This window comes from Tiliqua scincoides, unplaced genomic scaffold (genome assembly GCF_035046505.1).
Source record: "Tiliqua scincoides isolate rTilSci1 unplaced genomic scaffold, rTilSci1.hap2 HAP2_SCAFFOLD_82, whole genome shotgun sequence".
Classification (NCBI taxonomy): domain Eukaryota; kingdom Metazoa; phylum Chordata; class Lepidosauria; order Squamata; family Scincidae; genus Tiliqua; species Tiliqua scincoides.
The window spans coordinates 55,852-83,191 of record NW_027101662.1 but is presented as its reverse complement, the minus strand read 5'-3'; the positions used below and the strand labels follow the sequence as shown (position 1 = coordinate 83,191).

The following is a 27,340-nucleotide window of genomic DNA, read 5'->3' as shown; positions in this document are numbered from 1 at the left end:
TTCTAGTCTTACATTGAAATCAAACAAGTCTCGTTCTCTTTAGCAGACCCTTCTGTAGCCTCGCTCCATTTTGCGAATGTTTAGCAGAGGTCTGGTTTTTAAAAAAACAGGATGTAATCCTCTTTCCATTTTAAACAAAGTCTCAGGCTACAATTCAGTGAACCATTACTTAAGAACAACACCCACGGAAAGCAAAGGGTTTATTTCTGAATATGGTTGCACCTGTTTGTAGCTGCGCTTGCTCATGCTCAGTCCTTGTTGCTCGTCTCTCCACTGTGAATTGAATTGCGCACTCCTAGTTATGCATTATATGTTGTATGTTATATGTAGAGCCTCTGGTTTAACACAGCAGGCACCTCACAGAAAGATCTGATTAAGGGTTCTACTGGTATGTTGTTTACAGTGCACCTACTCTGATAGCGTTTACAAATAGGTTGTGAAGACCAAAATTTAAAAAGTTAATACCAATGTATCTTATCATCTTTTACTATTATGTTTAATAAATTAGAGACTGTACAGTTCTAGGCTACAATTACTGATAGTATTATTTACTACCAATTATTTTTCAGGATCTAGCCTTGGATAAAAATCACACAAAATTATAGTCAGGCTGCCCCCTAAAGTTTAACCCCGTCCCCCCATTTATCTGCAGGTCATAGAAACTTCTATACTTTGGCTCAAACCTTATCTGTGAGATTGACTTACACTAAAATATCTATGGTATGTATTTTATATCGTTTCCATTTTACAAAGAGACAGAGCAAAGCCAAACACAGGCACCCCCAGAGGAATAGGATTTTTGGACAAAGCATTTTAGAGCTTTAGCATTTTGCTCTCTCTTCAGCCCAGTCAGGGTTCCGGGCTTTGAACTCAGTGACTAGGCAGCAGCCTGAGCACAAGGAAGCCTGGCTAATCCCCAGGTGACGCTTTCCCCCCTCTGAATGTCAGAGAACACCTAACCAAAAGAAAGAGAAAAACCCTGCCTGGCCTGGTCTGGGCAACATTCACAGGACAGAAGCTTTAGAGAGAAGAAGAGGCTAAGGCACTGGTTTGCCCACAAGCCTGACCCCAAAGGGCATCCAAACGCTTCCAGAAAGGTGTGAAAACGTCTCTTCTTTCTGAATCACGTACACTTTATACACAAGATGCATGCGCTGTTTCCAACAAAGTGGCCCTTCCTTCTGGCTACTGGGGGAGTTGCTGCACACAGCTGTCAACAGGCATGTGGATGCGGGAGAACCCGTGGACATTATATATCTGGACTTTCAGAAGGCGTTTGACACGGTCCCTCACCAAAGGCTACTGAAAAAACTCCACAGTCAGGGAATTAGAGGACAGGTCCTCTCGTGGATTGAGAACTGGTTGAAGGCCAGGAAGCAGAGAGTGGGTGTCAATGGGCAATTTTCACAATGGAGAGAGGTGAAAAGCGGTGTGCCCCAAGGATCTGTCCTGGGACCGGTGCTTTTCAACCTCTTCATAAATGACCTGGAGACAGGGTTGAGCAGTGAAGTGGCTAAGTTTGCAGACGACACCAAACTTTTCCGAGTGGTAAAGACCAGAAGTGATTGTGAGGAGCTCCAGAAGGATCTCTCCAGACTGGCAGAATGGGCAGCAAAATGGCAGATGCGCTTCAATGTCAGTAAGTGTAAAGTCATGCACATTGGGGCAAAAAATCAAAACTTTAGATATAGGCTGATGGGTTCTGAGCTGTCTGTGACAGATCAGGAGAGAGATCTTGGGGTGGTGGTGGACAGGTCGATGAAAGTGTCGACCCAATGTGCGGCGGCAGTGAAGAAGGCCAATTCTATGCTTGGGATCATTAGGAAGGGTATTGAGAACAAAACGGTTAGTATTATAATGCCGTTGTACAAATCGATGGTAAGGCCACACCTGGAGTATTGTGTCCAGTTCTGGTCGCCGCATCTCAAAAAAGACATAGTGGAAATGGAAAAGGTGCAAAAGAGAGCGACTAAGATGATTACGGGGCTGGGGCACCTTCCTTATGAGGAAAGGCTACGGCGTTTGGGCCTCTTCAGCCTAGAAAAGAGACGCTTGAGGGGGGACATGATTGAGACATACAAAATTATGCAGGGGATGGACAGAGTGGATAGGGAGATGCTCTTTACACTCTCACATAATACCAGAACCAGGGGACATCCACTAAAATTGAGTGTTGGGCGGGTTAGGACAGACAAAAGAAAATATTTCTTTACTCAGCGCGTGGTCGGTCTGTGGAACTCCTTGCCACAGGATGTGGTGCTGGCGTCTAGCCTAGACGCCTTTAAAAGGGGATTGGACGAGTTTCTGGAGGAAAAATCCATTATGGGGTACAAGCCATGATGTGTATGCGCAACCTCCTGATTTTAGGAATGGGTTAAGTCAGAATGCCAGATGTAGGGGAGAGCACCAGGATGAGGTCTCTTGTTATCTGGTGTGCTCCCTGGGGCATTTGGTGGGCCGCTGTGAGATACAGGAAGCTGGACTAGATGGGCCTATGGCCTGATCCAGTGGGGCTGTTCTTATGTTCTTATGTGACCACAGGTGGTGATGTCATGTCAACACAGTGACCACTCAGGAAGTATTTGGAGAACCGCTTCCCGATAAAAAGGTTTCAAACTTTCAGACACTCTTGCTGCCAAGAATGTTTTGCAAGGTGGCAGATCTCAGTCAGACATTCCAGTCAAACTGGAAGGGAAGACACTTATTGCTCTACATCCCTCAGAGTCAAGTGACACCGAGCAGCAGCCGTGCCTGAAGCTGAAAGGTGACAGGAGGGGAAATGCAGAAGAGACAGGGACGCACCACTTGGCTAATGAGCAGGAACCCACCTTTCGGATGGTGTAAAGAGAGCTGACAACGGAGATCAGAGACATGAGCACAATCGCTGCGGCATAGTAGTAATATTCGTCTGTGCTCCACAAGATCACACTGAACAGCTGGAAAATGTAAAAAGGATTCAGCACCTGAAAGAGAGACACACACCGTGTTACACCCTTCACAAGAAGTAGGTTAACTCAAAGTGCAAATTATTAACATTATTATTAACAGTATTTATATGCCGCTTTTCAACTAAAAGTTCACAAAGCGGTTTACAGAGAAAAATCAAATAACTAAATGGCTCCCTGTCCCAAAAGGGCTCACAATCTGAAAAGATGCAAATGAATACCAGCAGACAGCCACTAGAAAAGACACTGCTGGGGTGAGGAGGGCCAGTTACTCTCCCCCTGCTAAAAAAAGGAGCACCCACTTGAAAAAGTGCCTCTTACCCAATTAGCGGGGTCGATTAATTAATTAAAATTAATGTCGCTCGTCCAAGGTGAGTCCTGCTGAGGGCGCTGTCACAGCCAGAACTCTCAGTGAACTCTCCTTAATTCTTAGCACCTCAGCTTTAAAAGGCAGTCATCCTTCTCTGGGATGATCTAAAATGTCTGTCTTTCTCTCTGTGCCTGAGCAACATGGATCAAAAATAACTACTGTTCTCCTAAGGAAGGGGAACCAGGTCCCCACACACATACAAGCCCATGGAGGATGAATGGAAGCGGAATGAGCAGGCAGCAGCCAAACCAAGCCTGCAGAGGCTGTCTCTTCTCACTTGTCTCATGCAAGTTTCCATGCGGAGTACAACTGCAGCAGGTCAGCACCCCCACCACCATCGCAAGCTGCTCCCCAGAGGGCTAAACCACACAATGAGGAAAGCCTTCTCAAAAGCAGCCAGCCCCCACCTAGCTGCAGGAGGATGGCCACGTACCCTGTGGCAGCAGAAACTGCAGCACTACAGACAGTCCTGCAGCACCTGAAAGGACAAGCAGGTTTAAGTCTTGCGTTTAAGCGGAAACAAATGTGTTCATCTTTAAGGTGCCACAGAACTGTCTCTCTCACAATGCCCCAGTACAATACCTAGGGCCAAATGGCAAGCAAGACAGTGCTGCCTGCAGATCACTTGCACCAGCCTGGTTCCTGAACCAGAAGCAATAATGGAAAGCGTTCAAGAGAAGCCGCCACTCACAGCGCACCCGACTTCATGTCAGAGCATGCAGCTCCCATTCCGTGCTTGTGAGTGGTGAATAAAAAGGCTCACCAAGAACAAGCCACAACCATCCCCAAAGCCTGCCACCACTGGCCACGAGTGTTCCTACTCAGTTGCAACACCAGTCCAGCAAGGAGGGCAATCGAGCATTCGCTCCAGCTCCGTCAGCGCCAACTGCGCTCCCACTCACCATCCCACAACACCGCCAACAGCAGCAGCAACACCTTTCTCACCTCCTTGATTAACAGCTTAAAGACCGAAGGCACTTTCACAGCAATTTCATTGACCCCGTAGAACAATTTCCTGTATAAAAGGGGGATGGAAAGAACAAAAGCATCACTGTTCTGCACCCCTGACTGGGTGAAGACACCCAGTGACTGAAACGAGCAGCCAGGAGGCAGCAGGCAGCACAGGGACTGTGCATCTTGTCATGGCTTATCTGAGCAGCTGGTCTCCCACTGGCCAGAGGAGGCTCGGAGGTTTCCAAAACCACCTGAGATCCTGCCACAGCCATTTCCCAGGGGAAAACAGAACAAAGGGACAGCCTCCTTTGAGAGCCTCTCCTGGCCACACTGCTTGGTGTTCCTGGGCTGTGCCTCCTTCCCCTTGCTTCAGCAACTGGATCTCAACCCTCGACTAGCACAGACAAGGTCTCATGGCCACTGGCACAATTAGAGAGGCAACTTCAACACAAGTGGCTGAGGACGCTGCCCTTCCCAGCCCAATGCCATGGGGTGGAAGAGTCAGTGGCTTACTTACTTCCTGCTTGCAAGAGCAGCAAAAAAGCAATTAGGTGCCAAACCCCTGTGACAGTAGGGCGATGGTGCTTCAATTCCTGGGGGCCAGCAGCAAGTTCTCAGGGGTCAGAACAGGAGGGCAGTTGTCCCTTCTCCAGCCCCAGACCTCTCAGTGCTGGAGTTTCCTAGCTTAGATCTATTCAAATCTGTAAGTTAAATGCTGCTTCTTCACTTTTGCTTTTGCTCCTTTGCAAGCCCTACACACAGAATGCACACAGCTCAACACAGCTTCTTTTGCCACCACCATCTGCAACAGAGTGCCGGACATGGCTGTTTTTGACAGGCTATCACCAGGGGAGGGGGATCACATGTTCATGGCGCATACCTGTACTCCCTCATCCCCTTGGTCAGGCCTGCACTGTGCTCACTGTGAATCGAAGAGCAGGACGTGGATTCATCCAGACCCCTAAAGAAAAGGGAGACAAGGGAGTGACTGAACTGGTGTGCCAGCTTTGAAGAAGTCCTGGGAGAAGTTTTGGCACCCCGGGCCTAGAGCATGGAGGACATCTGCCAGAAGGAGCGGTGGGAAATAGATGTGGCTCTTACTTGATGGAGCGGAAGTTTTGGGCCACCTCGTTCCAGAAGTACCTCACGCTGTGGTGGGTGAAGCATCGGATCTAGAAGACACACAAATACTGTCAGGCATCCGAGGAGCGCTACTCCAGCACTCTCAGAGATGACCACAGTCAAAGATCCCCCTGGTGCTGCCCCACCTGCTGCCTGCCACAGGGCCATTTTCTCACCATGCAGCCAGCACACTGCCTCAGCCACGCAGGCGGACCCAGGAGGTGCACTCTTCTTCACAACCCTGTCAGCCCACAGCCACAGCAGGTCTGGCAGGTCATGCTCAAGACTGAGCAGTTTGCTCCTCTGGCTGGGGTGGGAGTAGGTGTGGGTGGACCTTTCTAGCATGACCTTGAGTGTGACCAAGGGTTTCACCTTGTCAGTCCACTTTGTCAGAACTCTGCTGCCTCCCCCAAAACTCCTCTAGCAGAAAGTGGCTGATCCATCGCATCAGACAGAGGCAAACCAAACACTGTTTCTAAAGCTGCTGTTGTTTCCACTGCAGACGCTGGTACCTCCTGCAGGTGGGCCTGGGAGACGCTGCTCAAGTCATTTGCATCCTCTCCTGAAGGGCTGACATAGATACGACTGCTGCAGCCGTTGGTTATTTTCTCTGCCACACATTTTGGAGTCTGGAGTGGGTTGAGACCCAAAGAGAGCACAATGCGAACCTTGGCACAAAACCAGATCTGGAACTCATCCTTTTTAAAAAGAAAGAGAGAGGAGAAAGTGTGTGTAAAAAGTGAACAATAAGCTTCAACATCCTCAGATGAACTAATGGCTGCTTAACACGACCAGTGCACTCATATTTGAGAAAGACCACCCACCACTGCACTGCGAAGGGAGTCCAGTCTAGAACTGGATCTCATCAGTAGTGAGTAGGCAGGAGAACAACATACTCTCAGGTCAGGGGACAGAGAACCTTCAGAAGTCCCTCCCCACAACATGCACAGAAACCTGCACGGTAGTTTTTCTGACAATGTGCGGGGCCTTCGATTTCTCTCCTCCCTCCCTCCCCCACCCCATTTCTCAAATCACAAGCTGGTCCTTCTGACCATGTGTGCAATCTGCAGTCACGTTCCCCTTCTGGGAGCCAGCCTGTGCTCTCCTTCTGCTCACGACCAGACATGCGCCAGTTGGCAGGCTCAGGCCCGCTACCGCAACAGCCACAGCCTGAGGCTCAGACCAACAGTGTAAAATGGTGGGCACTTTCCAGGGCACATGAGCATGTTATGAAGTCATAACCATGTGGGTTTTGTGCCATGGAGTATCCAAGCAGCCCTTACCCACTTCTGCCATGGAATCCCTTTCCCACTCGTGCCCCTCTTAAGCATACACTCAGATTCCCACGAGGGTTTCTGAGCATATGGTTGCAAAGCCCACATGGGGCTGGAGATTTCTGAGTTTGGCAGGTGAGGTGGTGCCCTCGATGTCCCCCCTGGAAGCCCTTCTGTGCCGCAGCTCTCTGCTCTTGGCCTGAAAGGGCAGCCATTTCTGTGGCAAGGAGGGGAGGCAGCAGCAAGCGCTTTGCTCTGCTTGGGAGTGCGAAGGGGAGGGATAAGCCAACAGTGTTTCCATCCTCTTCCCACTGGGGGGGGTGCTGCCTGCTCATATTGCCCTACCCAAGGTGACTCAGAAGTCGGTCGCATTGTGTTCTACAGGGCTTACTCCCTGAGAAGTGTGCATAGGGCTGTGGCCTGGTGGAAAGGGATGGCAGCAGGCCCAATGCGGTGCATGTGCCCAGGCCATAAGCTGACTGCTACTGCACACACTGCCATGTCACCCACTCATAGCCACCATGCAGAGCCTCCTTTCACCTGCACCCTCAGGGTGTGCAGCCTCAACCTCACAATGACAGCCTGTTACGTCATACAAGGGGAAAAACCCATTTTCTTCTGACACCTTTTTGCATGGGGTACGAGACATATGCCTTATCCTTTAAAGCAGCAATTATTAACCGCTGTGTCGCGGCAAACTGGTGTGCCACGAGGCAGGCTCAGATGTGATGCGGGGCCAGAGGAGGCAGGTAGCAGCCATGCCGGGGGGGGGGGAGAGAAGCGGCTGCTTTGACCCTCACACGGCAGCCAGCGAAAAAGGAGCAGCCACAACTGCTTTGCATCTCCTGCTGCTGAGTGAGAGGACGGCTGCAAATGAGAGGATCCTCATTTACCTGGAAGTAAGCCCTGCTGACTATTATGGGGCTTACTTCCGAGTAGACACACCTAGGATTGGGTATCAAGTCCACCCCACATGCTGACTGGGCAGCTAGAGAAGCCCACAGAGTGAGCGAGAAGGAGGGAGGCAGGAGCAGGCAAGCAGGCAGGAAGCGAGCGAGTCTGCTGAGGCCACCAGCCCGAGAACTGGCTGGCTAAAAGGGTCCTGGAGCCCCAGTTGCCTGCAACTCCCCAAAGCGACCCTCCCTGCCTTGTCTTTTGCCTTTTAGGGGAAGGGCTTTGGGCCACAGTCCTATCCACACTTACCTGGGAGTAAGCCCCATTGACTATAGTAGGGCCTACTTCTGAGTAGATATGCCTAGAATCTGGCTTTTGGTCACACTTTTTCCCCCTTAAATACAGGAGCAGGCAATTGGCACTTCTCCCCTCTCCACTCCCTCCCACAGGCACATCCCCCCAAATCTCATAATCGCAGTCAGCACCTCTCTTACTGTCCCTCCCTTCGCTCCTCTGCACCTTTCCAAGGTCCAGAATCACTTTCCTCACATTCTCCCCCCCCCCACTCCAGCTGAATCCTGCACTTCTTTCTATCATGTGTTTTCATGCCCCTCCCCCCACTGTGTGCTCAGTCTGACCTCTCTATGTATGTCAGCACTCTCTGGCGTTACACTTTAATAACAACATTTTTCCTCCTTCCCAGAATCACATATACTCCAAACTTCGTACTCAGCCAAACTTCTTGGCTGCAATCCTAACCACACTTTCCTGAGAGTAAGCTCCATTGAACAAAATACAACTTACTTCTGAGTAGACCTGGTTAGGATTGTGCCCCTTGTCATGTAATGATTTAATTGTATTAATTATATTAATTAAAAATTAATTGTAATGTAGTAATTTAATGTAAGTAAAAAACTGGTAGTGTGCCTTGACAATTTTAGTGCTCTGTCAGTGTGCCGCGAGCTGAAGAAGATTTAAAATGGCTGCTTTAAACAGCTTAATGGCAGAGCTCTTTTTGTTCAGAATATACCCACAATATAACTCTGGCTAACTCTTCCCTCTTTAGAAGCACTTTCACCATGAAGATTCCACTTGGCCATCCTGCACATGTGAAACCTCTCCCTCTGGATAGTCAATTCAAACACATGTCTGACGTGGAGAAATTTCTAAGCACACACCTTTTCTCACTTGCGCGCCCTTGGTATTCAACTGATTCTCTGGATTCTTTTTCTACTTCAGGGCCAATTACTGTAGAGAATTGGCATCTCTCCAAACAATTGCAGTCACCTGTTTCCCCCTTTCCCCTCCAAGGTGCCTCATAAGAACATAAGAGGAGCCCATCTAGTCCAGCTTCCTGTATATCAGTGGCCCACCAAATGCCCCAGGGAGCACACAAGACAACAGACACGATCTGCATCCCGGTGCCCTCCCCTGCATCTGGCAGTCAAAGGCAGCTTGCCTCTAAAACCAAGAGCTTACACATGCCTACTATGACTTGTAACCCGTAATGAAATTTTCCTCCAGAAATTCATCCCATCCCCTCTTAAAGGCATCCAGGCAAGATGCCATCACTACTTCCTGTGGCAAAGAGTTCCACAAACTAATGACACGCTGGATAAAGAAATATTTTCTTCTGTCTGTCCTAACTCTGCCAACACTCAACTTTCGTGGATGTCCCCTGGTTCTGGTGTTATGTGAGAGGGAAAAGAGTGTCTCTCTATCCACTCTGTCTATCCCCTGCAAAATTTTGTATGTCTCAATCATGTTCCCCCTCAGGCGCCTCTTTTTCAGACTGAAAAGCCCCAAATGCTGTAGCTTTTCCTCATAAGGAAGGTGCCCCAGCCCAGCAATCATTTTGGTTGCTCTCTTTTGCACCTTTTCCAACTCCACTTTATCCTTTTTGAGATGTGGCAACCAGAACTAGACACAATACTCCAGATGTGGCCTTACCATCTATTTGTACAACGGCATTACAGTATTAGCCGTCTTATTCTCAATGCCTTTCCTAATGATCCCAAGCCCCAAGAATTAGCCCTCTTCACTGCCGTCACACATTGGTTTGACACTTTCATTGAGCTGTCCACAAGCACCCCAAGATCTCTCTCCTGATCTGTCTCAGACAGCTCAGAACCCATTATTAGACTATATGTAAAGTTTTGGTTCTTTGCCCCAACGTACATGACTTTACACTTATTTACACTGAAACATATTTGCCATTTTGCTGCCTATTCTGCCAGTTTGGAGAGATCCTTCCGGAGCTCCTCACAATCTCTTCTGGTCTTCACCACTCAGAAAAGTTTGGTGTCATCTGCAAACTTGGCCACCTCGCTGCTTAGCCCTCCCTCCAGGTCATTTATGAACAGGTTGAAAAGTACAGGTCCCAGGACAGATCCTTGGGGCACTCCACTTTCCACATCTCTCCATTGTGAAAATTGCCCATTGACACCCACTCTCTGCTTCCTGGGCCTCAACCAGTTCCTAATCCAGGAGAGGACCTGCCCTCTAATTCTCTGACTGTGGAGTTTTGTCAGCAGCCTCACCTATGGTGACAAGTTGTCTGGAAAGGACAACCTTGCAGGACTGGGACCGGCTCACTGGGGCTCTACCCAGTGCTCGGTGGGTTTTAGGTGCTTTTAGGGACAGAAGTTACCGAGTATGAAACAGGAGTTACAGGATCTCCAAGCACACCAGGACGCTTTCCCCACCTTTCCCAGGGATGCAAAGTAGGATGACTGTTGGATTTCCGTCACTATTCAAACCATGTGGATGGATGGGGTGACTCAGCACTGGCCAGTGAAGGCCTTGAAGCTGCTTCACAAAACCCAACCTCTCCTACATGGAAATGACTGCAGGAGGGGGAAGACTGGGGGGCACTGGGATCGCTGCAGCTCCTGAGCTACCAAGCTCCATGGGGCTGCCTTGGCTTTCGCTACAAAACACGCAAAGAGCAGAGCAAGGGGCTTGACAGTTGTGGTTTTGACAAGTTTCCCAAACAGAAGTCAAGAGTTCTGGCAGAGTTTCAAAAGGGGGGGAATCCCTCAAGACCACACCTTTCTAGGACAATGGACAAGCACTGGTGCAAGTGCTGAGGCACCGCCGGGCTTCTCCTTGCCCAAGTGGGAGCCTTTGGGCCCCAGAGCACCAGCTCACCGTAGTTCTCAGCAGCACCACTTCACAGCCTCTTAGCGGAGTCCTTGTGCACGTTGCTTTCACCCGCCACTCAGGCATCCAGTAGAGGAGAAGGAGTAGGAAGCCGCCAGTACAGAGCACTCCCATGGTGACCAAAGCCAGCTTCCAACGACACAGGTTGTAACCGTAAATCTCCTGCATGGAGACAGAGAAGCCCATCAGGTGGTCAATGGCACCCTGACGCTTTGGGAGAAGAGTCTAGAATTAAACTCATTGTGCAGATCCAGCACTCGCGGGAGCAGCTGGAAGGACAGCCATTCTCCTGTGCGGGAAATGGGCAGTTTCTGGATATCTGGATCGGAGGCTCTGCCTCAACGCTGCCACTGGCAGAACTGTGGTCTGGGATCACCAGGGGCAGGGCCTGTTCCAGCACTGGGGCCCCTGCAATGCAACACCCTCTGCCTAGCACATTGGGTGAGTATGCTCTGTCCATGCATTGCTGAATTGCTGGGGGCAGAGCTGGGGGCCAGGAGGTCTGGCTGCTTTTACATAACTTCCTTGTTGCTTTTATTGCTCTTTGACCATCTCAGAGTCAGTGCACCTCTTTCACCTGGCTCCAATTCCTGCGAGCACCACTCAGGCAGTGGCACTCCCAAATTAAAACCAACAGCTCGGCTGTGCAGTAGCTGCCCTAACACAAGCAAACATTCAGCTTCATGCCTAGAACAAAGCAGCGGCACTTCTGCCCTGTTGCATGGAAGACACACAAGGCACTTCTGCCCTGTTGCACGGAACGGCCAAAACCTTTTCAGCTCCATTTGGTCTGTTTCTTGCAGCTGTTCGCCCTGGAAAGGAAAGAAAAGCACTTCTCTTTTCACACAAGCAGCAAGACCCTGGTCCCAGTTACCATCTCATCTTCCTGGCCTCTGTTGATGAGCTTCTCCTCATTTTCCATGTTCAGCACAAGGCAGAGAGGTTCTCGGGTCTGTCAGGAAGACCTGGATGAAAGAAGGAAGGAAACACAAGCCCTGAAGGCATGTCTCTCAAGATGGGTGCAAAGGTCAGCTGCTGAAGGGGTCTGTCTGTCACACTAGCTTCGGTCATGGGACAGGCGGCTGCTGGGACATGGCCGGGGCCTGTTTCCACAGTGCAACAAGCTGAGAGCAGCCCTCATCCAAGAGACCCTCATGGGCCTCTTCTTCCCTTGGGGCTTCATCAGCATACGGCGTGGAAAATTCAGCTTTCTTCAGTGAATGTAGGTGGGGAGGGAGTCCAAGATAGACAGCGGCAGGCAGCAGCCCGACCCCCACCCAAGCAGGTAGGCTATGGCAGAACCAAGCAGCCACCTCAATGCTTGTGCCTGGTGGGCCTCCAGGTGGCAATGGGGAGGCCAGGATCACTTTCCCCACTCGCCAGGTAAACTTCTGAAGACTGCAGCTCACCTCTGCTCAGAAGCAGCCTGGATGTGCCGCTGGATGGAATTTGGCCTCAGAAGCACAATCTGGCCAGGCCCAGCCACTCTGCAGAGAGTAGACCCCTTGGACACCCCACAGTTACTGCCCTGAGTCCCTCAGAGGAAGTGTGGTGAGAGTCCAGTTCAGCACCCCAGCACTGCTCAGGCAGAAGCTTTGGGGAGGGAGGGGAGTACCTTTCATTCCCCATGTGGGAACATCAAGGGGAAAGGCTGGACCCCCCCCCATCTGTACTCCCTTAGAAAAGTGCATCACTTTTGCACTGGGTTCCACAATCATTTTTTATTGCTGCCAAAATACTGTAACAGAACGAGACCATGCAGATGCCACCTCCCCTTTGTCCATCACTGCGATCAAGTCCCACCCAAGAAAAGCATGTCTAGCTGGAAATCCATCAAGACAAATGACCTGTGCCTCACTGCACTTCAGCAATGTGCGTGTAGGCGAAACGCTCATGACCCAAATACTGGCTCCTGAGCACATGCAGTCCACCAGCACAAGACAGAGGAGTTCCTGGTCAGGAGAAGAGCCAAACTGGGCCTCCTCGTGAAAGCTCAGGTTTATCATGAGCTGCTTTGGGGATCAAATGGCAGAATCCAAATCCCCAACTAAATGGTGATTAAGCGCAGCAACCCTCTGGGGGATGTGCTGCATCCGAGGTCATACACAGTTGGTTTCACTTTCACGTTAACACAGACACAGTCACCCACACACGGGTGCAATGTTTTGATGACCACAAGATGCCAACATCACATCACGGATTTTGGCAGATTTTGAGTTTCTTGATGCTCGAGTTGCTTGTTGATTTGCCAAACGTTTATTGTTGGCCTTCAAAGAGGGTTCATGGGGTGCAGTGGGGGAAGCGTCTTGGGCAACTGGGGAGGCAATACTGGATATTTCAGGCATGCCACTGTGGCAGGATCTTGCCTGCATTGGTCAGATCTGCCTCCCAAGTTGCCCAAGAGGCTCTCCCTCTTTATTGGCTGTGGTCAGCAGAGGCAGCTCTGGCCAGCAGCAAGTATGATGTGCCGACACTGGACATATCCAAGAGCTGGCACACTTCTCTTTCCACTAAGCCTTATTTGGTTCCTACCCATGAATCCCACCCTCCCACCAGTGAAACCCATAAACCCCCCCCCCCATGTGAGGTGCACACATGAGGTGCATGCTGGATGAAAGAGCCCCACACCTCACGAGCCATCACTGGATAAACAGTCAATGTTCAGAAAAAACTTGGGATCACCAGACATCCTTCTGCTGCTGCCGCCGCCTTCACTTCTCCTTCAAATGGCCCTTCAAATTTAACATCAAAGTCCTCACTGCAGAGACTCGCTTTTATCATTGTGCTGTATAGGCCCCCACAGCTACAAGCACTTTTGACTACATGAATCTTTGCAATGTACCGAATTGGCCTGCACAAAGCCGGTTTAGAGCTGGTCTTTGGAATCTGATTTGGGATCCCAAAACAAGCCCCCTTACCAAGATCTCCCCTCAGTTCAGACTTCCATATTGAAAACTACTTTGGTGTATTACCCAGGCTTACCTAGCTAAGAATGCCTGAAGAATTTAAGTTCTAACTTCAAAATCGTATTAAAAAGGGAGAAATGTAAGAGATGGTCTTTGCACAGATCCCAAAAGAGAAGCGTGAAATCATCCTGGAACCAGGTAGCGTGTTTGAACCAAGCCATCACACAGTTGCACCTCCGTCACACACAAGATGTTAAACCAGCTTTAATGGGGGGGGGGAGTAAGCAATAGCCCTGTAAATTACAAATTTCTCTGTAAACCGCTTTGTGAACTTTTGTTGAAAAGTGGTGCATAAATACCACTGTTGTTGTTAATAATAATAATAATAATAATAAAATCTTACTAGCTAGTGCCCTAAATTCATGAAAGGCTTTTAACAGGATGTACAACAATACCTTTTGGGTTAAAACCACCAGGCAAAGAAACAACCCACAACCTCAGCCTCTTCACAGATCAAAGTCAAATGAAGTAAGGGTTACACCAAGTGATCAAGTAAGGGTTACATCAAGGGTTGTATCATCAAGTGATCATCCATTAACAGCACTGCAATGAGGCCCATTTTAGCCCTGGGTACTTGTGTGCCCAGTATTGCTTTCCTGGGCACAATACCCCAATAAGAGCGTTCAGGTTACTTGCCAGGGTAACCTGATTCAATTCCATTCACCTGCCTGTGTTGCTTGAAAACCTCTGCTGCCCCCTTCCCATCCCCAAACGTTAACCCCGAAGAGCAGAGAATGGACGTGGAACTATGGACGGTCCACGTACTCCCCTTTTGCAAGCAAATGTCTGGGCAAGACCACCCCTCCAAGACCCTACACAACATTCTGACCCTTTCGAAAAAGAACTGGGAAAGGAGCAGCAAGAAGCCAGGCGACAGAGAAACAATGCTGAGGAGAGGCTCTGCCTCAGAGGCTCTCTGAGGAGAAGTAAGAAGTTGCTAGTTAGTCACACACCGAGGCACACATGTCAAGAGACAGTTAAGAGGCAGAAAATCACCCTCTGACAGAGAAAGGAGAAAACACTTGCCCAATACATTCCTAAAGTCACTGTAGTGCATGGCTTCACAAGGCAAGCAGCCCACCCTGCTCTGAAGTGACCAACACAGAAGGTCAAAGGAAGGCTTTGCTTTCAGCTTAGAAGCACCCTCCAAAAGCCCCAAAGCCAACACTCCCCTACATCAGATCCGGGAGTGCCCTGCAGACCAGTCAAAGTCACTTCAAGTGCCTGGCAAGATACTGCAGCCTGTGAATTTCTGAGACAGGCCCCACATTTTGTTCAAAACCTCCAAACAAAACTACAAATTCCAAGCTGCTAGTCCTGGTTGTACATCTTACAGCCTTCAAGGATTGAAGCAGCACCTGTGTGCGTGCAAGCTCCCCAGCCAGTCAGGCAGTGCACAACAGGCAGCAGGTTCCTCTCTTCAGTGCCTCCCTGCAGCCTCTCCCCGGTTTTTATCACCGAGTCTGACGTGGAGCCAGCCCTTCTTAAGAGCCATCACCCCATCTGGAAGGGAAGTCCCACCAATGAACTATTTTGTCTAAAGTAACCCTTCAGAAAAGGGAAAAGGGTCGCCAACTGCTGCTGGAGATGCCTTATCAGAGGAGCATTTGGCATTGCTTGGCGGGAGATTTTTTTCGGCCACAGACAATTGCAAGCTTGAGTGAGGCTGAGCTGGAGGATGTGTCTGCGGCCCCCAGACTGCTGGTGCAGCTCAAGCTATTCAAAGTGGACAAACGACCCCCTGGAAGCTAAAGCCCCAGCCCCACACGCACCCATCAGCCCTGATGTTATCTCCACTGTTGGGAGCATGTAGGATACCAAACCCTTCCTCCTTCACACAATGGGCAGCTTTGTGCTCAAAATGGGAGTAAACAGGCAGTGCAGAGACAAAAACGGGGCCCAGGCGCCAAGGCTGTGCAGATGGACTCCGGGTGCAGCTGCCCGTTATCATTTGCCCTACGAACTGCACCTCACAGCTAAAATTAGCTTGCCCCCATATGCACGCGCCAACTGCGCACGCCAAGGCAGCCCAGGATCACAAGGACCAAGAAGGCCAAATGAAACCTCCACCATGGCTCTCCACCCACTTAGACCAGGGGTGTCCAAAGTTTTTGGCAGGAGGGCCACATCACCTCTCCGACACTGTGTCGGGGGCCGGGGGGGGGGGAAAAAGAATTAATTTACATTTAAAATTTGAATACATTTACATAAACGAATACATTAAAGATGAACTTATATGAATGAATGAAAGTCTTGAAATAGTTCAAGGCCTATGCAAGGCCGTGCACGAAGCAAGGCTGGCCTTTCCTTTGCTGCCACTACTGCATCTCGGACTTGAAACGGCAAGCAGAGGAGGAAACCCTCATCCCACAGCTCACACGAGAGGTCAAACAGTCGCCCTCACGCTGAGAGCAATTGCATCAGGCCAGTGCTGGTACCAACACATCTCCAGAGGGCCAGAGGCTCACTGGAGACTGGAGGCTCCCTCAGGTCCACTCTGAGAGGCCTCGAGGGCCGCAAGTGGCCCCAGGGCCAGGGTTTGGGCACCCCTGACTTAGACACTACACTCCAGCGTTGGTCACCAGGAAAGTCAAAGACTAATCTTGCCAAGACAGAGTTGAGCAGGCCCTTCAGCACCACACTTCAGGAATGGATATGCAGCAAAGACCTCTCCCTCAGCCAACCTCTCTTCTTGCTTGTGGTGATCGATCTTCCAAGGGCTCAACCCGTAATCACACAAGCCAATGCAGAAATTGTTGAGGTCCCCTCTCTGCAGTGCTGGCCAACGACTTTGCTTTTTGGTTTTTTACCTCCTGCTCTCACAGTACAACTGCTCCACTGCAGCTGCCACTCCCACTGTGACAGCTCACACACATGGCATCACTTTGGATAGCCAGGAAGCTCCACTGCACTGGGCGCAGGAAACCACTTCACACTGCTCTCCCCCACCAATTCTGCTGTGCAAGGCAGCTATGAGTTGGGACTCAGAGGCTACATGTGCAAACACTCATCCCAGGTAACTTGTAAGAACATAAAAAAATAAAAAGAGCCATCTGGATCAGGCCAAGGGCCCATCTAGTTCAGTTTCCTGTATCTCACAGCGGTCCACCAAATGCCCCAGGGAGCACACAAGACAACAGATACAATCTGTGTCCCAGTGCCCTCCCCTGCATCTGGCAATCAGAGGCAGCCTGCCTCTAAAACCAAGAGCTTACAAGTAACATACCTGCTATGACTTGTAACCTGTAACAAATGTAGTGTAGTTTCTGTTGAAGCTCCTTTGCAGAAATCAGAGCTCCAGGACGTTGTTTCAGTCCAGGTGCACTTTAAAGCCCACCTTTGGGCACAATCATGCAGCAGACACCGTCCTTCCTATGTGCTGCTGCTGCTGCAGCACAGCCAGTCTGCCTACACCGAGCAGCATGTGAAAAGGGCAGGGATACTGCAAGTCACCCCACACTGCACTCCTGGCCACAAGGAAGACCTGACACTCAAAGACAGGGCACTGCGCTGCACGCAGAAGGGTCCAGGGTCAACTCCAACAGCACCTCCAGGGAAAATCCCCAGAGCTCCTGCTCCTGCTCCTCCTCCCCAGAGCATTATTGGGAGGACATGCCAAGGCAGACCGACCCAGAACAGCAGCAGCCAGGGGAAGGCAGCGGCACTGCATGTCCAGAGAGGGACCCCACAGAGCACCACAATTCCTTGCACGTTCCTCCAAAGCACCAGCCCCACTGAGAGGGGAGGAGAAGTTCCCCACGATGCTAAACACAGAGCCACAGCCCAACCCTACCCTTCACGCCCCCACCCCACCCCCACTGGTGCTGCCACACAAAAAACAAGTGCACAGTATCCCGGGGGGGGGGGGAGAATCATAAGATTTCTGAGGAGAAAGGGGATTAAAAACCCTTTACAGTACACCTCAGTAAGCCTCCTGCTCTGCAATGGGTCTCCTTGGATCTGTGCCAGCAATTTCACTGGCGGAAATCCAAGGAGAGATACGGGAAGGGGGTGCCCATGAAGAAGACAGGAACCGGATTGCGCCATCATCATCAGATCCATCCCTTCCTGTAGCCTCTCCACCCCCATTTTGCCACCCAGTTCTGCCCCCTTCCTGCCCCTGTTCTGCCCTCCCGCGTCTCCCACTGGCTTATGTGCTCCAGCGTGTGGCCAGTGATGCTCCCTGGCACACATGGGAAGGCTCTGGCCTTCCTGCTGGCATTGAGCAGTACGCTACCCACCACACTGCCAAAGTGCACTTTACGGGTGAATTGCAACAGAGCCCCATAGTGCTGGGCCTCCAGGACACAGCATGTGCTATAGATGCAGGTAAAACGTTACGCGACCCAAGGCACCGTTCCTTGCTATTCTTTCATGCACAAGGCCTGAAAAGGAAACTGGGGATTCAACCCAGGTGAGGCCAGAGAAGCCTGCTGGCGAGGAGGCAGCTGTATGCAGTCTGCAGGGAGAACAATTCACATGACTCCAGCAGGGCTGATGGCTTTGAGGTGCCTCCTGGAACACAGAAAGCAACTTGAAGAATAGAAATCCAGTGCACTGACTAGCGCAGGGGTGTCAGACATAAGGCCCGGGGGCCACATCAATTTATCAGGCCCTTGGGCTCTCCCACCACCTGGGAGACCTGCTGAGCTGTCACTGTTGAAAGGTCAGCCCCCCCCCCGTGATAATTGGGCTTTTCCATATCTTGAAAATATGATCAAGGTTTGTGTAATTTTCTCTTCTGCAGCTAATGAGTTCCTAAGTGAGAAAAAAAGTGCTGATTTCTGGACATGACCTGCTTCATGACATCATTTCTTGCTTCATGACATCAATTCTGGCCCTCAGCAGGCGCCATAAATGCCTGCATTCCACTGTATGAAATGAGTTTGACACCCCAGAACTAGCGAATATTTCCTTCTTGCAGAAATTAGTAATAACAACAACTGGTATTTATATACCACCTTTCTGACCATTGGATTACTCCTTTGGGCTTATTTGAGGTGGTTTACACAGGCAGGCTTTATTGTAAACCTCCGGGTTTTACAATCACAAGTAAGTTCTGTCTTTCGAGAACAAACTACACTCCAGGTGGATCTAATCACGGTCTGGAGAACGTTCTGGCCACACAATTCTTCCCATACCAACAAACAGCTTCTTTCCCCCTCACAGATGAGAGAAGTTAGATGTTCATTTGCTTTCTAACCATCCCAAACCTTTCCCATGCTCACTGAAGGGGACGAAGGAAAACAAACACTTCGTGACCATATTTTTGTCAACAAGACAGTTACCAAACAGGAAATACTCGAGCGAGCAAAGCGACAGCAAGGAAGCCCCCCATCTCCACCAAGGCACCCCCAGACACATGCAAGTCAGGCCGCTATCAACAGATCAAGCTCAGTCGCTCATGAGCTCACCCGCCCCGCCCCAGTCCAGGGCCACCAGAATATCCTTCAGTAAGGGAGCTGCTGACCCTGCCAGTCATCTCCAGGTCAACTCTGCCTCCGAGGTGGCAAGAGGAGGCCAGGCCAGCCCCGCCCCACCCCTGCTGGCACTGGAGGGGGCTGGATGCACTCAAGCACCACTTTGCTTCAAATGGACCAGGCTCAGCAAACTGCTCAGGACAGATGAAGGGATAGTCGAGGAAGGGAGCAAGAAGTCACTGATTAAAGGGAAAGAGGAGGGACAGGAAAGTGGGAGGAGAGGAGAAATGGCCTCTTCACCTGCCAGGCAGACGGGGCTACAGTGTCCCTGTGCAGAGCAAGACAGGGCTGCCCAGTTTCAGATGTGGGGGGAAGGCAAATGAAGTCAAAAAAGGGCCTGTGGGTGGGCAGAGACAGCAGCTCCTCGAAAGGCGAGAGTGCCTACTGAAGCAAGAGGTTATCCACGCCGGAAACAGGCCGTGTGGAAGTTTCTGTGGAGGGAAAATGGAGGGAGAGGAAATGATGACACTGCTCCCCAGGCTGGGGTCGTAGCAGGACTTCAGACAAAGAGCACAAGGTCTTTCCTGGGTGCAGAATGATATGCAGAGCGTGCAGCCAGGAATTTCCTGGGCTTGAGTGAGTGCAGGCGTGTCCATCCAGGAGGGCATAAAAGCTTAACTGCACCCCAGTTGAGGACAAGAGACAGGGCAGGGGAGCAGGCTGCACCCATTTGTAGGGTGTGGGCGAGAAAGGTTTCTTGGAGAGGGCATCAGGAAAGCCCGAACAGCTGGCCTGGGCAGTGTCTGGTTTCAGTTATTAGGCAGGATGACTTATGCTCACCAGCCAGATTACATCAAGGTGGGGAGCCTGAGTTTGCAAAACCTTAGACTAGAAGGTGACACCAAGATGCCCTGCAGAACCGCAGCTTTCCATTCCAACTGCTGGCCCTTCATTAGAGGAAGCCTAGCCTTACCCCCTCCAGGGCAAATGCCTGGCAAACTCTCAGGAATGTCACTTAAGGAACCAAGTTGGAGTGAGGAGGGAATGTGCACATACTGGAAAGTGAGCTTATTGGGAACACAGCAACACCAGCTACACGACCCCTTTTTGCTAGTGCCTTTTCCACCCTTCAAACTGGCCACTAGCCCAGAAAATTTTTGGTTAATACCTTAGCAGAAGCTACCAAGCTATTTTCTACCTTAAGAAAATAATCCAAAGGGTGTGACAGTTTCAGTTCAACAATCCAGCTATATTGATGAACATGAATACTGTGGGTGTTAACAAGGAACTCACCCAATATGTCATTTGCATAGCCCACTAGGTTCTATGTCATGCTTGTTACCTCCTAATTCAGGGATGGCCAACCTGTGGCATGTGTACCACTAGCGGCCCGTGGACATTTTCTAAGTGCCACGTGCAGAAGAGCCGATTCCCCCATCAGACAAAGTACGGACCAGCTCTGCGCAAAGACCGCTGCTGAGCCAGAGCTAGAACAGGCCATTTGGCCACTGGTCACCTTCATGCAAGGCATGCTGGGGTGCGACCACCTCAGCCTGACATTTGGCAAGGGCTGCTGGCAGCTGACCAGCTGAGGCCTTTATGTTCAGCCAGTTCACAGGGTTGGGCGCAGAGGCATCACCAACAATGTTTGGTGCAGTGACACCAGACAAAGCGTGGCAGGTCTGCCTGCTACCAGAGGCAAACAGTGCAGGGCCTAGCCTCCTCTCAACAGCGGGGCCACTGCACCATCCTGGGACACTACAAGTGGCAGGGAGAGTGACACATTCAAAGATTCTGTACACTAAACATGTCGTGTGGCATGCTGCAAGTTAGCCACCCCATCCTAAGTTAGTTCTAGTATTGGGGGGGGGGCAACAGGACTGAGGCAAGGGACACTCTGGATGCACCTACCCTAACTTGCTTTCCACAAGCCAAATGCACCAAGAGCATTTTCTACAGGGACGGTCTTCCATTCCCATAGCCAGCTGGAGCCCTTAGGATACCACCAGCAAGGAACAGACGCGCGAAGGATACAAGACCACCAGGAGATCTCTTCAGGGCGCCTACCAAAGAGTCAAGGGAAATACAGAAATGGGAAGAGGACATCCAATTCAAGGAAGTCACCTGGATGGACACTTTGCAATCCTGTCTGCCATGAGGTGCCTCTGCAAACCAGCCATGCCTGACAAACAGCCCCATGTATCAGATGAACTAAAGATTTCCTCCTGTGCACACAGTTCTGGCTCCAGGGCTTCTTGCTCAGGCTTCCACAAATCAATGTCAGGAAGCAGCAGTGGGAGGGGCCTCTTCACTGACTTCCCACCCCCTAAGAGAAAGCCTCAGCCTTCTCGTTTGACCTTGCATGGAGGGGAGATTCAACTAAAGATCATCCTGGGGCATTCCGCAATTTCCTCCTGAGAGTACTGAGAACACTTCAGTCGTTCCAGTGGCAGCGTCCCTTCCAGGGTTACCTGTAAGTTGGGGGGGGGGCATTTTTGTCAGGACCGCAGCACAGGAGAAAAGGGTGAAATGCTCCCCCAGCACACCACCATCCCAGTCACCTCCCTCCCCCATCTGTTCTTTATCCCCCCCCCCCCACACACACTCACACACAGAGAGAAACAGGCAAGGACTTTGCTCCTCTGATGCAGTTTGGACTTGAGCACACTCAGCTTCCCCAACCGCAGTCTTCTGAGCAGACTCAGAGATATGACCACTTCCATGCCAGCCTCCTAGGCCCCACGGTAGACTCTCTCCACAGTCCAAAGGGCCAGGCTGCTGAATAGCAAACAAAGCTTCCCACCACAGTACTCCCTCGACAAGCCTGGCACAATAAGCATGACATCATGGCTGGATGAATACCTGGAAATTTTACAAGGATACCAGTGACTCTCCAACAAAGCTCCCCTCTCACTGCCCTTTCCATCACTTCCCATCTTAGGCTTTCTGGTATAATGTGGGCTTTGTCTCCAGATTTAAGCTTAAGTAAAACCATTGTAACTTACAAGCACCAACCAAAAAAGTATTTACATTTGTTAAAAAGTGCATTCCTTACAGTATTATGTGTTTTGTGGACTGCAGCACATGTAGAACACCCACCCTGTATTCACTGGAGAAAGAGAGGATTACAACCCCAAGCAGCCATTATCACAGAAAGAGCCACATCACATCATTGCTTTGCTGGTTCAGGCAGGAGCCTGTTCTAGTCAAGAGTAAGACTATCTCCCCGCTGGCCTCCCACTCTGCACCTGCTTCACTTCACTGTTAGGCTGTGGCTCCTGCAGAGCATCTACTCAGCAGGCACTGGATCTCACTGCAGGCAGGCCAAGGGCATTAGCTGGTCCTGAGTCCTGCCTCTTGCCCAAGTGCGGCTAATCTACTCTCTTGTTTCTTTCCTGAGCTCCGCTGCTCCTGCTAACATGTCCTGCAAGAGGACTCAGCAACAGAGAGGCCAGTCTTGGAAAGGTTCATTCCTCCCAGCCTAGTCAATCTGGGGCAGGTTCAGCTCCAGGTCAAGCTGCGAGGCAGAGAAATACAGCCAGCCCCGGTCAGCTTCAGAAACTTCCCATTCTCAAAAGCGTCCATGTTTAAACACTGCAGCAAAGCAGCTCCCCAAATGCTACCTCCTCTGCCTGGCGCTTTCCTTGTCCGCTCCATGTCCCATATTGCGGATACTCTCCAGAGAGCCTGGCCAGAGCAGGTGACAGGCTTCCAGGCCGGCACACTGGAGAGCCGCCCAGCAGCTGCTCCCCATGAGCACTCCTGGCTGCTGCCAGCCCATCTCGGGCCAAACTGAAAAAAGGAATGCAACATCATAATCCCAAAGAAGTGAGCGTGTGTGTGCACAGAGGATTGTGGACAGCAGCAGACTCCAGGAGGAAAACGGCCCCTGACACGCTGCTGGGAGATGCAGAGCCAGAGTTGGGGCCAAGAGGCCACTGACACAAGCTCACAGGAGTGGCCCTGCTGGATCAGGCCTTCTGGGACCCACCTGGCCCAGCATCCTTGCTTCCCACAGTGCCCCAGGAAGTCCAATTTGTGAGAGGGCAGCTTCTCTCCCAACAACACTTCCCAGGAATCCCAAGGGTTTCGGGCATCGATGCCGCTACATCACGCCTGCCGATTGAGTGCCCCAGCATGTCAGTGGATCCCTTTCCAATTGCACTGGGCCATCCATGAGCTCAGAAACAGAATCTGAAGCATCTCCAGAAAACAGCTAAGGAACCAGTGGAGGAGAGGTCTCCACCACCTCTTCCCCACCATGTTGCTCGGAAGGTTCTGACTTTACGGCCTCCGCCTGCATTGAGGGAAGGACTGCCCCACTAATACGTCTTCTGGGGTGGGAAACCCAGGCCCGCCCCATTCTTGCAGTGCTTCCCAAGAGAGGCTGTGTGTTCCCAGCACTCAGCAGACATGCCCAGGAGCCAGTGCTTGCTTCCAGCCAACCTCGTCTGGAAGTTCCTGCTAACTCCACCCAAGGTCAGGGTGTGCCAGGCAGAAGGAGGCTACCTTGCAGCTGCACAAATTACACAAAACAAACAAGAGAACCATAACAGGAGAAGTGGACATGTCCAGAGCTGAGCAGAAAGTGGGGCTGCAGACTCCAAGGCCAGCCAAAAAGAAGCCGGGCAAGCCCAAGCCCCAAGGGCTGGAGTGAGTCCAGGACCTTGGGCCTTCCACACATCCCCAGTCAGCAGAAAGTCGCCCCCCAAGAGGCTTCAAATTCCCTAATTCATCATCAGAAATATCTGTACAGAGGGGGGCCCGTTACCCCCATCTATAAACCTAGGGAACCAATCAGGCTTGACCTATGCCATCAGAAACTTGAGGCCACCTGGGCCCTTTAAACTTCCCATTCTTGGGACTTGAGGAGGGGGGGTTCATGTTCCCATGAACTGGCATAGCAGCAGATTATTTGTGTACTGGAGGAGCTCTACAACAACAGAGGAATCACAACTGGACTGACTCAGCCACCTCTTCAGGACACTGAACTTCACTGGGGGGGGGGGCAGGAGACAGAAAGGTCTAAAACAGTGATTTTCAACCTCTCTCATCTCAGGGTACACTGACAAAGTGCTAAAATTGTCAATTCACACCATTAGTTTTTTTACAATTGACAGCGCTCACCATACTGCCAGCAGGGAGCTCACATCCCCCAACAGCACTACTAACAAATTACCCTCACCCAAACTCCTGCGGCATACCTGCAGACCATTCACAGCACGACACTGTGCCACAGCACAGCAGTTGAAAATCACTGGTCTAAAACAAACAGAAGAAATGAGCAAGAATCAGGGACAGTCACCACCACATGCAAGCCTCCCGTCTGCCAGTTGGCGTTGCATGCTCCTTCTCCACTGCAGCTGTTTGGGGGCTTGACCTGAACTCTGCTCAAGTCAAACTGGTGGGCAGAGGACCAGGCAGAATCCTCAGCACCGGACAGACTCCCTCTTCAAAGAACTTGCTTCCACAGCAGGCCTTCCAAGCAACAGAGAGACCCCTGCTGGCTCTCTCCCTTCTCCGTACGCCAGCCTGCCTCTCCCAAGCCCTCTGAGCATGCCAGAAAGCTCAACGGAGAAGAGAAGGAATGCAGCAAGGGCGACGAGAACTATAACTTGCTACTATGTCAGCTCATCATTTACGCATCCCTGACGAAAGCTGAACATCGCTGAAAATGGTGAATTAAACCGCTCTCTTCTCCCAGGACTTTCAAAAAGACAGAGCAGTCCACAGGAGAAGTCACTGCATGGCTGTTCTCAAAAAAGTATATGGATTTTCTATGTTAACAGGACAATTTAGAGTTGGAAAAAATAGGTGGACAACAATGTCATGGGAACACCCCAGAGAGTGACTGACCAACATGTGACAGACCAAACACCAAAAGCAACCAGCATTGCTGTAACACAGGGTTCACAACGCCACTCTGGGAAGCTGGCTCAAAAGGATACTGGGGTCAAAACCATCCAAAATCACTGAGAGGTTCAGCAGAACTACCAGAACTGCCCTCTTCCCACTAATTTCCTGGCACAGATCAACAACCCAAGAAACCAAGGCCCAGCCTGAACCCAGACTGAAGAAGACCCATCTCAAGCAACTCCTGGTTATGCTAACAGGTTAGCACACCTCAATGTTTTCAACAAGCACCACTGTTCCACGCCCACCTTCTTGTAACCTTCCAGCCCAAGCCCATACCACCTGAAAGGTGGGGGCACCACTGAGGCTCAGGTGGGTGGCATGCCAGTCCACAGGCCTGGCAAGCAAGCATACCAAGAGATTGTCCAATCCTACTGCCAACCCCTGATGAAAGCTGATTTTCAGCAGTAGAGCCCCAATTCACATGGGCAGGAAAAAACGCAAAACCAGAAACAGGAGCAAGCCAGGCTGACAGAGTGGCAACGCTCATCAAATTTGAACTTCTGATCAAATTCTGATCTAATCCACTCTATTTCTCAGACAGCCAAATAACTGCAAAGGCCAATCCAAGGCACGCAAGTTTGTCTGGACCTCCTTGCTGTGGTGCTGACACTGCGCAGGCAAAGCACCATCCAGCAGTTCTTTCAAGGATCAAAGGTCCCAAGATGGCCTGGTCCAGAGCAGCCACGAGGCAAGGCCCACTGCGACTAGTTTGCAAAACGCTTCACAGACACGCTCTTCGCTCTCCAACTGATGCGTCTGCGAACAAGTCTTCAGCGGAGCTTCTGAAGCAGGGCAGGCACAGGCATCGGTCACCACTTGCAGCTTACTCACTGAAGCACGAGCGTTTGGGTGTGGCTACCTGAGAATGCCAGCTGCAGGGCGCAGGTGAGTCCCGGGTGCTCCCTGAAGCACTGGTGGGCCAGGTGGGCCTTCAGGCGGATCCAGGGCCCTTCCCGTAAGCCTTGATGGCGCCTGTTCCAGAGAGGGCCCGCTGCAGGCCACAGCTGCGATGAGGCTTCCTGTTCTGGGGGTCTGCGGCCAGGCGCAGGGAGGGGGGCAGCAGTCCGCGAGCGGGAGTGCTGCTGGAGCCCCGGCCTGCCTGCTGACCTGCTCAGGGCGCTCCTCCCCTCACCTGCACTCCCGCCCTGCCGGCAAGCCGCCTCTCCTTCCGGGGCGGCTCAGCGAGCGCACGTGGCGCCGCGCTCCCGGCAAGCGGCCTGAGCGGCCTCCGGGGCGGAGACGAGCCCCGCGGACGGCCGGCCCCTCGTGCCCAGGAGCGCAGGCCGGAGCACGAGCGGCACTCCCGGCCGGCCAGGGACTGCGGTGGGGAGGCAGGGCCTCCGGAGCCGCCTCGCAGGCACGCCGCACGCCCGTGACCGGTCCGCAGGCGCGGGAGCAGGCCGGAGCCGCTCGCCGACACCCAAGCGCGCCGCAGAGGGCTCCGTCCACGCGGGCGGCGGGAGGAGGCGCCTGGGGAGCGCGGCCCCGGCGCGGGGCGAAGCACGAGGCGCGGCCCCTCCGCAGACCGGCCGGCCGGCCGGCAGGGCGGAGTGCTGCCCCGCCCGGCGCGCCCTCCTCTCCTCTCCTCTCCTCACCTGCCTCCGCCGCGCCCTCCGCGCCGGCCGGCCGGCCACCCGCCAGGCCTCCCCGCGCAGCAGCCGCTCCGCCCCCGGCGGCGACAGGAAGTGACGTCAGCCGCAGGCCTCGAGCTCTGCCCCGCACCTCCGCGTCACGCGGGCCGCCTCCCGCCAGGCCGGCCACGTGCGCGCAGCCGCGAGCCCCGAGCCCCGAGCCCGCCCGGCCGGCCAGGGCCGCAGAGCCGGCTGCGGAGGAGCTCGTCCGGCCCGGCGCGACCCTCCCGCAGGGACGCGGAGCCCCCGGAGCCCCGGGCCAGCAGGGAGCGGGCAGCACCACCAGAGCCCCGCGCCCCGCCTCTGCAAGCAGCGCGGCCCGCGCCTGGAAGGAAGAGTGGGCTAGGAACGGGGGGACCTTGTCGCTTTGCGGTGGGGGGGTTGCCAGAGGCTCACCCAGTTGCCTAGGCTGCCTCTCCTCCCCCTCCCCACTGACTGCACACTGAGCTGCACTGCCACCTTCCTGAGCACATTCTGCCCCAGAGGCAGGATGGCAGGTGCCCTATTTCACAAGAGGTGCTTGCAGAGGGTGGTCGTGGGGACCGCTTGCTCCTCTCTGGGGGGCCTCGTCCATGATTCCTGGAGCCAAACTCAGCACTGCACAGCCAGTTCGCATTTGGAGGAGGCCCTTACCCTTGCCCAGTTTATTTCAGTGTGAAATACAGCCAGCCTGAGCCCTGCCAGAG

The 27,340-nt window shown here is 52.1% G+C and overlaps 1 protein-coding gene across 3 annotated transcripts in view; it reads right to left on the bottom strand.

Annotated features, from left to right (window-relative positions):
* The window catches only part of LOC136636073 (polyamine-transporting ATPase 13A3-like), a 69,806-nt gene that overhangs the window by 41,473 nt on the left and 993 nt on the right, over window positions 1-27,340 (bottom strand). For 2 of the 3 annotated variants that reach the window (XM_066611094.1, XM_066611096.1), the window contains exons 1-8: window positions 26,619-26,692; window positions 11,596-11,686; window positions 10,710-10,883; window positions 5,904-6,089; window positions 5,371-5,441; window positions 5,150-5,230; window positions 4,261-4,330; window positions 2,829-2,963 (exon numbers count right to left, since the gene is read on the bottom strand). In XM_066611094.1, the coding sequence (XP_066467191.1) occupies window positions 2,829-2,963; window positions 4,261-4,330; window positions 5,150-5,230; window positions 5,371-5,441; window positions 5,904-6,089; window positions 10,710-10,883; window positions 11,596-11,643 (765 nt within the window). In that variant the 5' untranslated portion in view covers window positions 11,644-11,686; window positions 26,619-26,692. Of the gene's footprint in view, window positions 1-2,828; window positions 2,964-4,260; window positions 4,331-5,149; window positions 5,231-5,370; window positions 5,442-5,903; window positions 6,090-10,709; window positions 10,884-11,595; window positions 11,687-26,618; window positions 26,693-27,340 lie in introns of those variants that run through there. The other variant, XM_066611095.1, reaches the window with a different exon arrangement.